The sequence below is a fragment of the Apium graveolens genome, chromosome 5 (assembly GCF_009905375.1).
Source record: "Apium graveolens cultivar Ventura chromosome 5, ASM990537v1, whole genome shotgun sequence".
NCBI classification, from domain to species: Eukaryota; Viridiplantae; Streptophyta; class Magnoliopsida; order Apiales; family Apiaceae; genus Apium; species Apium graveolens.
In genome coordinates this window covers 308,485,047-308,498,322 of record NC_133651.1, presented here as the reverse complement: position 1 = coordinate 308,498,322, position 13,276 = coordinate 308,485,047, and the positions used below count along the sequence as shown (strand labels likewise).

General features: G+C 28.4%; 1 protein-coding gene across 1 annotated transcript; it reads right to left on the bottom strand.

Moving 5' to 3' along the window:
* Positions 1–6,506: 6,506 nt before the first annotated feature.
* On the bottom strand, positions 6,507–10,152 carry LOC141661205 (putative F-box protein PP2-B12). Its single transcript, XM_074468191.1, has 2 exons — positions 9,901–10,152; positions 6,507–6,950 (listed from the first exon to the last, which is right to left on the bottom strand). Exons 1-2 carry the CDS (start codon positions 10,150–10,152, stop codon positions 6,507–6,509), a joined length of 696 nt encoding a protein of 231 aa, XP_074324292.1.
* Between the last annotated feature and the right edge of the window lie 3,124 nt (positions 10,153–13,276).

The window sequence follows — 13,276 nt, the reverse complement described above, 5'->3', positions numbered from 1 at the left end:
CATAGGTTGAGGGCTTGAGTCCCGTGAATAACAAATAATATTATATTATTTATTTTCAGTCAAGTCTCAAATTATCACATAATATTTATTATTAGAACTTATCATTTTCTTCAATTTATTTTTCAACTATTGAATATATATATCAAAATATAATAATTTTAAGATATAATTATATTATTAAAAATCATTCAAGTGTTAAAAGCAATCCGTGCATCGCACGGGTCATAAGCTAGTATACAATAATAACCGCAATGGGTATAATTTGGTATACCCATTTTTTGATTGTTTTGGTTATCCCCATTTATGACCGTTGGATCTTTTTAATCAAGTGATCATGACCGTTAAATTCAAATACTAAAAAAATATACACTACTCATGCTCCTAGGTTCAAACCCCGCCAACAACAAATATTTATATTATTATTTATACACCACTAAAACTTCCAGGTTCAAATCCCACCAGCATCAAATATTTATATTATTATTTATACACTATCCAATATTCAGGTTCGAATCCCGCTAACAATAAATATCTATTATTATTTATAAATATATTAATAAGATAATGATCTAAAAAATTATTATAATTTTAAATAATATAAAAATATTAATGAAGACACGTGTATCGCATGGATTGTAAGGTTAGTTTCTATAATATGAAAATCTAGGCCTCAATATTTTAGCAACTTAAAATATTGATACCCGTCGGAACTGATGGATTAACTTACCGATTAGAAGGAATTAATGGGAAGGATGAGTAGGATAAATTTTTAATATTTTAATATTGTTTTAGGTTAAATGATTGTTATTTTATATTTTATTTCGTGATGACCTCGCCCTAGTTCACAATAGTGTATAAAATAGTGTATAAAATAGTGTGTCAAAATTTCAAGACAATACCTTAGCACGTGGTTTGATTCATACGGGATTTATCATTAACAGCATGCATTTGATCATATATAATATTATATAAAATAAGTAAAGTTTAACCAACATAAATTTTAGCAATAATAAACTAGACATGATCTGATCTAATAATAAACGAGACAGTACCTTGACCATGGTTTTATTCATGTGAAACTTACATTTACCCTGAAATTTCCCGTTTTTGAAACATTATTATGCATAACTATTGCCTGTAAATTATGCGCAACGATCACGTGACTTCTCCGATGATTATGGTTCAACAGATTTTGAATTATGATTATCTCTTCTCTATTTATTGATCTTCTTTACCATAGTCTATGTATATTACCAATTTTGTCAAACGGGGGCTTAATTGTCCTCGTTCACGTAACTCAAAAGAGATTATGAATCCCCAAAATAATGACGGCGGCACCAAGTAATAGTAAAGAGGGTTGGGTCAGTTGATTAAAAACAGGATAATTATCTTGTTGGTCACAGTTTCGAATCCCAGGGGAGGAGAATTTATGATTATGTCTCTTGAACCAGAGCATGTCGCTTAAATGTGATTTATGTTATCGCTTAAGTGTGATTTATCTTGGTTCACAGGATTACAGGCTATTACGTGATCCCGTGGATTTTACCCGGTGCGCACCGAAAGATAGCGGCTACAGATACTCTAAGATAAAAATAAATAAAATAATAATAGTATGTATATTATAAAGAGAAATAAGAACTATTATTCATAGGCCATTACTTAGTGGAAAACCCTCTTATACGAAGAACGGTGGATAATTATTGATTCTATTATACAATCTCTTCATAAATTATAAAATTTTATTTCAAAAAATATAAATAGTCGATGCTAATCTCGAATAATAATTATATTTAATTTAATAAAAAGTTTAACAATTAAAATTTAATAAAAAATTATTTTAAATTTGATTCGATAGTGGAATAATTTTGAATAAGTGTGATCCTACTGTGATTCTACTATGGAACCACTTTAAATTTTTAGTTAAATTTCAATGACTTTTTTAGATAAAAATCTTGTATAACTTCATTTTTTAACTTGCTAATTAATATTTATTATATATGATGAAAAATAAAATAAATTATATATTTTATATTTTTTTAATAATGGTTTTCGACGATTATCCATACGAAGATTGATTTCAAGCTTGCCATTATTCATATATCTATAATATGTAGACAACGGGCAAAGAAATTTGTTATAATATTGCATTACTTATTACATAATTTATAATAATAATACTAATATAACAATTATTCTTCTATGGGAAGACGTGGTCTTTCATTTCATATTTTTTATTTTACTTTCTTATAATTGGGTGGATGTGAATTATGAAACCAATTTAAGGGGTCATTTGGTTCAGAAAACGGTATGGGTTTGGAATAAGGAATCGGGTTAGACTGGTATGAGATTGATGAATCATTCCTCATATAATGTGTTTGGTTCGGTGTTGGAATGAAATCTGTTTAATTTAAATTTTTTATTCAGTGATTGAATCAAATTTTTATAAGTTACATATGTCAAATTTAAGTTAGTTATACAACTTACAAAAAAAAATTATATATACGTGATTAACAAAATTAAAATTTTAAAATTTCAATGTTAATTTATAACTTTAAAACAAATAAAATAAAATATTACTAATTTGTATTAAATAAAAATCAGTACAACCTATTTAAGATTAAACAACATGATATTTAAAATATATATTTAAGATTATATTTAACTTTAAATATAAAAATAAAATAATAAAATTTAATTTGATACCTTATACCTCTTTTTCAAACCCACCTCCATACTAAGGTATCAAATCTGATTCCAGATGGGTATAAGGAATGGGTATCAGATTTCAAAAACAGTAAACCAAACACCAGGTATGGGTTTGGAATGAACGAAACCCATACCTGATACCAGAATGAGCCGAACCAAAAATCCCCTAAAAAGTGTAAGAAAAGAAACATAAAAACATATATATTTTACATGGGTTGAATAACAGGGTCCTATGATTACAGGTAGAAATCGACCTTCTCCGCTAACACAATCTATCTCTTATCTATTTATTACTGTCATATAAAATACCAAATATTAAAAATTTTGGTACGATACCTATTCTTTGGTAAAAGATAAATTTACATAATTAACCCTGCATATAATTTTTATAAATTATCTTTTATAGTTCCTACACGGGTATAAAATAAAAAAAATACGAACCAAAAATCGATACACATACATGTTGTCACCAGATTCAAATACACAACAAGGTAGCAGGAAAAAATCATATTCATCTTAGTAAGGGTATATGGTACATGTTTTTTTGTTACACGCTAATTTTATCTAATTATCCTTACTTAATTAGTCAATTCCAATTTTAATTCTAATTCATATCGAACTATATACTTTTTTGTTGGTTAGTTAATTAGTCTGTCAATTATAATTATAATTATAATCATAACTGATATTGAAGTAACATTCATCTATCAATTTAAATTGTAATTTATATCAAACTCTATATTTAATTGAGGTTAAATTCAAGTTTTTCTACAAACTAAAATTCTAATTCATACTATCTATCCATCTATCTATACTATATTATAATAGATGAAACATTCAAAATTTGGTCGTTGATACCTATTTTTTGGTACACGCTGATTTATCGAATTACCCTTATTTAATTTTTCTAAAATAAAATTTACTTTTTTGATATAAATATGAATTATTAAAAAACATGAATTAAAATCTCACGTACCATCCGATCTCAAACACAAGCAGCCAAGCAGCAACAACAATTCATCTTCATTATCACAATCTTTCACTTGCGGCACGTGGTTAGAACCCCCGAACATCTAATTTTCATTCTAATTTAGTTGTGTTTATTCAGTTACTTATTTTTAATTATTTAGTTGGTTTATCTAGTTACCGTTTTTCGCTAAATATTTAGTTACCTTTTTGTTTTAGTTACCTTATGTTTTGTTCTTATTTAATCACCCATACTTAATTTAGTAGTATTATACATATCAATTTAAGTATTAAAATTTGTCATAAATGATGTGATATCGATGACTTGGAAATTTAGAATATTTTTATTGGTTAAATTTATGTGAATTATGTGAATACATGAGGTCCATTATTATTAATTGCATCGTACTAACTAGACCAGAACATGTGGCATTTGAGATCCGTTTTGGGTACTAATTTGGGGCCTCTAACATTATTCTATTAAATTATTCTTTCAATGTATTACTTTATTACATTCAAATTAAAGGTAATTTATTGGTCGACTCGATACAATGTCTCCAGCGAAATAAACTAATATAAACCTATATAGTAGTTTTACCTTTTTACTCTTATATTTTACTTAATTATCATTACTTATTTAAAACTTATTCGCAACAAGCACAACTGTTGTGCAAGACATGCTTGTACAATAACAAGACTAAGTCAAATTGACAACCCTAGGTAAGTTGTATTGTAATCTTAGTTTGCATTTTGTATTGTAACATTTAAAGTCTGTAAAAATGTCAAAGAGCAGACTGGAGTCTTTTTTTTTAAACAGTATCAAGCCTAAGAATTCTATCTGGAAGAAGATTAAGAAGATCATGCCTCAGAAGAATTATGAAGAATCTTGGAGTTGAATAAATCTGTTTTGAGAAAAATGTTCTAAGTCAAGTTCTCTACAAGTCACAGATTTAGTGTTATAGAGAAGTCATTCGAGAACTCCAGAATGACTTATAGAGAACTCAGGAAAGCTACTAGAGAACTTACAGATATCGACAAGCCAAATTGAAGATATAAAGATTGGAGATATCGACAAGTCATTTCTTCACTAGAGAACTCACAGTTATCGACAAGTCAAATATCACTAAAGAACTCTGAAGTTATCGACAAGTCAAATATCATTAAAAACTCTGAGATATCGATAAGTCAATTAGTCACTAGAGAACTCAGAGATGTCTATAAGCCAAAGTGAAGACATGAAGTGGAGAGATCTCGACAAGCTAAATTCTCTTATAGAGAACTCAGAGATCTCTATAAGTCAAATAAACTATAGAGTAATGAGAGATCTCGATAAGCCAATATACTTATCGAGATGTCAAGTTCTCTATATACCAAACTGGAGATCTCGAGGTAAAACTCAAAGTACAAAGTGCAGACCAATTCAATATCCAAGATTAATAATCAACAAACAATCCAAACAACTGGATTGACAAGTCTATAAAAAGCAGCTTGAAGAGTGTGCAAGATTAAGGGTGAAGATTAACTGACAACGGAAGATCAAAGTTAACACGGTATGCAAAGATATGCTAAGCCAGAAATAGAAGATTACTTGTCCTAAAATTGAATGATTAGTGACAGTTTACTAAAGTGAATATCATCTCTTATTACACACTGTGTAAACCAGTAGTTAACTATCATATAAAGTTAACACTGGTCCTTTGTTAGATGTAACAATTTAGATTATAAAAATCTTGCATTCTCTCAAGGAAGAAGCTAAGCTCATTAGCAACAAAGAGCCTAGAATTTTTGTAGCAAAACATTCTTAATTTTAATATAAAATTAAGTGATTTTTGAAAGATTTGTGTTCACTGTTATTCTTGTTTAATTTCGGTATTAACACATCTCACTGTAAGATTTAATTTACTTTGTTCCAACCATAAAAACTTCAAGAAAAGTAAAAATACTAAAACACATTCACCCCCCTCTGTGTGTTATTCATTATCTAACAATGAGTACATAGACTATAAGTGCTTGGCCGACCCGATCAATCACTAATTTTTAGCAGGCCACTCTCCCGAGTCCCTAGTGAAATTTAATTACTTCAATTTCCATGTAATAATTATATTTAACTGAATCACTCGATAATTCGATCACTAGTAACTTAAAGCACCTCAAAAGAGTAGCTTAAAGAGATATTTTCCTCCAGAGCTTTCTTTTCCCAAGTTATGTATATTAAATTTTACTCATCCCGAGGAGATTCAGCCTATGTCATCCAGCAAGGCAATCTCCAATAGTAACTTTATAAGCACCAATTTCTTTATATTTGAAATTAAAATTTTAAAAAATCATCTTCAATGACTGCCTTCTCTAACTTTATATTTAGAATAATGAACAGTTTCACTTCAAATATGAAGTAATATCGTAGAGATAAAGCAGCCATCTTTATACTGAATATTAGAGAAGGCTACAATATTAAATAATAAAATAACACATATCTCATGATGTGTATGGAGAAATTGAGTCCACTATATGTAATTAAACATATAATAACGTTTGAAGTAAATTTGAAGTCGTGATTGAAAACAAAATAGTGATTTAAAGTTAAAAAGGTAAAATATTACGAATGAGGTATTATAAAATAAATTTATGATTGAAGATAGCTTAGATAAAGAAAATTATATTCAGTTATGAGTGGACCTTAAAATTGGACACACCATAATACAAACAACCATGTCTTAAAACCCTTAAATTTTACATAAAGCATAATTCATCAACATCTTTCAAATAACAGATAATTCATATTACATGAGAAAAGTTTTTAAAGACAAAATAAAGCATGCCAACAGATAAATTCATTAAACAACGGCCATGGGTTGTTTAGGCCTAAACTCGATACCTTGTACGATAAGGCCAGTCTTGAGTATATTTGTATCAGTTGACATAAACCGGGTCTCCACCTCATCATCATCATCTCTTGCACCAGTCTCAAACTCTCCAGTCTTAATCTCCATCCATTCGTCCTTCCTCCACCGACTAAGCACTCCATTTCGTTGCTCAATGTTGTGTGCAGATGTTCTTGGATCAGGATAAACTGTGCTAGCTTCATCATCAGGCACCTCCTCTCTTTCATTAACAAATCTAATGGATGTGTTTGCTGAATCAAGTCCGCAGGCATCCTCATATATTTTAAAGACAAGATATGTTTCATAAGTGGTGTGAGGAGACAACATTCCAATTTTCATTTTGCCACGAATATCAAGACACCGCCCTTTGTCAAGTACACAACCTCCTCTGAAAATCTGTTCACATGATAATACATTGAGGCATGAATGCATGATACATGCGATGATAGGATGTCTTTAATCATATTCATCACTTACCATGTGTTCGGAGTACGTGTAAATTAGTCAAAATGTTCGTGAGTTACTCGAACTCGGCTCGTAAAAAATTCCAATTCGGCTCAGAATTAATCAAGCCGAGCTCGAGCTCCAGCTCCATTTTTTTGAATTTGTAACTGAGCCGAGTTCGAGCTTCCGATTACTCGGTAAGGTTAGCGAGTCTTATCGAGTCTCTATTATTTTTAGTTTTTTATTATAAATATATATATATATATATCAATATTTTATATTTTTATATATTATTTTATGTTATCGAATCGAACTCGAGCCGAACGGATTATATTTCATGTTTTTGTTAATATTTAGTGAAATAAATTCGAGTTTTCGAGCCGAACTCGAGCCTACCAAATTTTTTACGAGTCAAGTTTCGAACTTTAAATTAAAAGCTCAGTCGATCTGGAAGCTCGAGTCTGAACTATTTTAATCGAGTTCAAGCCGAGTTTAGGAGTGTTCGACTCGGCTCGGCTCGATTACACCCCAAATTTGGAGTTGTTACACACATAATTAGAGTTTTTTCTCAAAATTAGCTGAAATCTTATTTGATAAAATTTTAAAATCTGATCTTTAGAAAAGTGTTTTTGACCAAAAAATGTTGTACGAAATATGCTTTTGAAAAATAGAATCTTGGAGTTCTAATTTTACTATTAAATCTCAACTAAAACATTATTTTTCCATAATTACATCAAAATATGTGTATATCAAAAATAATACCAAACATTAAACATCAAATATGTGCATATTAAAAATATTATTAAAGATTTAATTTTGTGAACAACACTTTTTTTTATCAATGCTATAATTTTTAACGGTAATTGCCTAAAGAGATTTACATCTTTTATAAGATAATGTTATGTTACGTGACCTGCATTCACAAATGAAGACCGAGAATAGTTAAAATTGTTTAGATTTATCTTTAAATTGTTAGTTGGTTGGGTGTGTGATGGTGAGTTGAAGTTGTTGAAATAATTTATGGTAATAGATTAGGCTACATGTAATATAGACTTATTATTTGCATTTATTCAGGAAATAAATATGCATAATGCTGTATTTATCTTTATTAGCAGTACCGTTTTACTATTTACTGTAAAAAAATTTAACCAAAAAGCCAATATCTAAAGGGATTGTAAATTTCAACAAAAAGGTTTTGTCTCAAAAGCTCAAATTTTTGTTATTAAAATGTTATTATTAGTAGATAAAAAGTGAAAATCTTGAAAAAATACCCTTCATAATATTGTTTTGCTACTTATTTTCAGAAAAAAGTATTACCTCATAATATATTTTATCAAAATATTAAGCAGAATTATAATAAATGCATAATTTAAAAGAAAATGGTATTCTTAGATGGGTGGGAACTCTAAACAACCTCTTAATTTGTCTTATCACCCTAACAACTAAAAAGACCAGCCTAAATGCTTCTTTTCAATTGAGGTATGCATGAAAAATAGTGTTGCCTTGTACAATTTAACACACAAGCTAACAGTTTCTACTAGAGTGAATCCTCTAACCACAACCATCGACCATACTTCCCACACTTATTAGTTTATCATACTAGAAAGAAAATACTTATTACAAAGTTACTGTGTGATTATATAGAGAGATGCACAAGTATTTGTAGCTAGAACCAGGTTAGTATTTAGCAATTTAGCAAAATGTACATTTGCATGTATGTAAATAATACAAAAAAAATTATTAAGATACCTTGAGTTACTATCATATAACCAGCTCCACCACCGGGGAACAATTGCAAGTTGCCTAGCAGCTACCAAAACATTTCTTTCCATTTCTTTTATCAATCCAAAAACTTGTTAGAACAAAAATGAGATCAAGTTGGTGAGTTCTGATCAATGAGGCAATCTAACTAAAAGTTTATGGACCATTCTCTTCCATGATAATACAAATACAAGAGTTATCCAAAAATATGGTTCTAATTTCTATTACCTACTTATAATTTTTTTTGAATAAACTATAAAATTATGGTTGCCAACTATTTAATCTTTACTCCCACTCATATAGTTACAAATAATCATATAGTTATAGATAATATCATCTTAGCACTAATTTTTTTAGTGGAGAAATTTGAAAAAAAATATGTCAATTTAGACCATAAATTACAAATAAAAAAATATTTAAATCTTTATGTCCCTACATAAATTAGTCTTTGAACATAAGGGTACATCTATAATATTTAAAATGCAAAATGGTACTGAGTAAATTTATATATATGGAGTAAAACACATTGTAAACTTTGGTCTCTAAAAAAAGTAATCCTGCATTTCCTTAGTTTGTTTCTCTATATTATTTTCCCTCTTTGATATTTGAATACACACTTAAATACAAGTAATGGAATCACAAATAAATATTAAAAAAAATAATATCTTATATTTAAAACTTATTTTCAACAAGAACAATTATTTTATAAGCATTTTTCATTAAAATATGTATAAATATCTTGATATTAATTCAACACATATTTAGGTTTTATATATAATCTATTCTAACATCAATACATCTTTAAATCTCATCTTTAAAAATTTAGTACCAATTTTATTTTTAAAAACCTTATTACAAAAATTTACATTAATGAAATATTACTGAAATTATATTTAATAAGAATAATTATTTTACATACATATAACATAAACACATATAACTATTTTAATTAAAACTTATATTTACTAAAAAATATTGGATCTAATATTTTAAAAACTATCTTTATTGAAATAAAAATTATAGAAAAGGATATAAAAATATCAAAAAATATCAAAATATTAAATATTAAATATTAAAAATAATACAGTGAAATAAAGTTTGTAAACAAATAATAAAATCAAGAAATAATTGAGAAAATTACCACATTGCCATCGTCCAGTAGGATAGCAGAGTCACAGAGAAGAAAATAAAGTTGTTTTTTAGAGGTGTAAGTCAAGGTGGAGATTGATCTCCTAAGAATTTGATTAATATCAGGTGGTAAAAATGTGTTCCATAACTCATCCAAATCACTGGCCGACCTCAATTCTGTTGAAACATCTGAAACTCTACATGTATCCCTGGGTGATGTGAATGATAATATTAATGATAGGCAATTCTCCTTAAGGTGCTCCATCTTAGTTCTCTTTTAATTCATCATTTCCATCCCCAAATTTGTCCCAAAGTTAATTGTAATGAAATAATTTATTTTGTATTCTCCCTTATTTTTAACGCTATCTACTAAAAAGGTCTGAATGCTTCTAGATTTAAGCTAAACGGGCTGATATCTAAGTTAGGTGTGATCACTGACGACCTCCTCAAGGCCCATACGAGTGACTGCTCATGGCCCATATTTTTTAAGATCCAAAATTTTGAAAATCATTATATAGGCTCATTTGAAAATAAAATGTTCACAAATTATTTTAATACCCAATGTGTATTCTTAGCAGTTATCTAATTTTCAAATTATGCATGTCTCACAAGTTATTTACATTTACTACTAATTCTTTTAATTCAATTAAACAATCAGCTTTCTGTCTAACTTTGGTGTGAAACTATGACAGTTCATAGTTTGGTGTTTGAGTTTTTTTTCCTTCCAGATTTTTAATTTCTTAATCTTTTGTTCTTTCTTAATATTAAAATATTATTAAATTCACTTAAATTTTGGTTTGCTGGATCTTGCCTTAAGAAAGTAAAAAAAAAGGTGAAGAGTTATTTTTCTATTTTCACTTAAATTTTGTGAAATTAAATTCACTTTAATTTGAATTCGAGCTAAGTAAATAAAATTGAAAATAGAAAAATAAATTTGAATTTAGCCCATAGAACCCAAGGTGTCACTCTTTTATTCATGTCTGTGGTCTGAGGTCACGTCTAACAATTTACCTTTTGGTATCAGTTTAACAAAATGCTGGCTTATAATATGTGCATCGTGATTATACCATAATATATTATTTATATAATAATTATTTTACAAATAAAAGATTATAAAAAATAATTAAATATAATATAATAATTGTGTTTTATTAACATTAATGATATAAATATTTTTATATTATATTTTTGACGGATTCAAATTTGGATATAAATATTAAGTTCTAGAATATCGTTCATATTGAATATAATTATTCTATATATTTATTTTAAAATTTAATAATATTATCACATATCAATACTACAATATTAAAATTGAAAGATATTAAAAATGTGACGGCGCTATTCATATTTTAATACCTACACCATGAACTCTTTACTTTATAAATATAATTTCTACATATAAATCCTAAATTTAAACTTTTTTTACTTTGAAAATATCCATTTTTTGTTATCGGTGTTTCCTGATAGTCTAGGTCTTACCAACTTGGTAAAAGAATATATTATTAATCACCTAAATGATACAATTATAAGATTCAATAATATATCTCCCTTTATCCTTGTTCCTGATCTATTTCTTTGAGTAAATTGCCCTTTAAGCCCTATACCAAACCTATATAGCCTTCTCTGGCAATCCAACTCCCTGAACCCTTATTATCCAAGCTTAACTACTCAACAATAAATGTTTACACGTTGAACGATACAAGTTTTAATAGAAATTACCAGTGAAACTATGAACTCTATGTATATAAATATAAGTGAATAAACTAGAGAAAATAAAGAATGTTTAATGAATGCAAGTTGTATTTTCTCAGATGGTATGATATATACTTAGTGGATCAACCTTAAAAATAAGTATATCCAAGTGTATTTATTGTTATACCCTAACAATCTAATAATAGAATTATAAAAGAGGGTTTAATATAATTCTGGTTACTTTTTGAAATAATAAAAATCTTTTTGCAAACTAAATTGTGTTTGAATAAGCAAAATGGCGGAATAAAAGATTTAAGTATTCAAGACACAAAGTAAACCAATGGTTTAAAAACTTTCTGGTGGATTGATCTTTCCACCAGAGATATTATTTGAATGAGAACTCTGTGATGCAAGAATGCACACAGCTGACAAGTGTTTACAAGAGAACAGAGAAATTCATAACATATGTTGCTTTTTCTATTTCTCAGTTCAATCGATAATTATTCTACTTGCTCTTGGTTTATATATATTACCAAGTTACACATGAAAAATACAAACAGATAAAACAAATATCTAAGTCTTTCACATGTTCCTTCATTCTCTATCCAGCATCTTTGTATTCTTCAAGTAAGCATGGAAATGGAAATGCTTATTTGTTCTCTCAAACCTGCATATCGGATGCCATATTCCTTTTTTATACAATCAACACATGTGACTGTCAAATCACTTTCAACTGTTATTTGAATTGGTTATCCGTCGAGACTTCACTGTTATCCGTCGATAGTCCACGTGAGTTATCCGTTGAGTCTCTAATGGACAATCCGTTGAAAGTGTCTTGAGTCATCCGCTGAAACTTTGTAGTTTATCCGTCGAAAGCATCTTCTTAGCAGTAGATACAGTTTCACTTATGCAAAATACAAGGTATTTAATATTACAATTAGTCAACCTATTTTGCATATCATTCTAGTAGTCAACATGACTTAGAATATTCCACAATTATAAACTTCTAAGTAATACAGTAAGAATGTACTACAAAAACTTATTGAAATATAAGCTACTCTATCAGCAATGAACAAGTATGGTTATTCGTTGATAGTTACAAAATCACTTAATTAAATCTATGAGGTGTTTTGGTGAGTTATCACAAGCCTATAAACATATTCCTAACATCTTTCCCAAATTTATGTCAACTAGAATTATAGGCATAAATAGGAGGACTTGATGATACAAAACACCTTACCAAAAAAACAACCAATAGTAGATTAAAAATGATAAGTGTTGTATTTATTGAAAAATTGCAAAAGAAGGTTCACGGAAATCTCACAAGCATTTCAAGTGTCCTCTAGACTGAGCAAATTATCTTTTTTCCTTGATTGTCTAGTCTTCTTCCCAGTTTCTCAGTGTTTTCCTTCTATTTGGGTTGGAGTTGTCTGTAGAACTCAGATTTATTCTTAATATTGAGATCTAGTCTGCTGCATTTTTCTTGAGAGTATCATTGCTTGATATTTCAGGTTTCAAGACTAAAGAATCTTATTGGTACATTTTTCATCATTGAATCCATCAACCAATATGGTCTCAAATGTACTCTACTTCTAGTGTAGGGAATAGATAAGATCTTGGTAGTGTATTGGATCTCTTCAGCTTTGTCTTTATTTGTGAATTTATTGAGTACCTCTTTTTTGGCCACCTTGGTG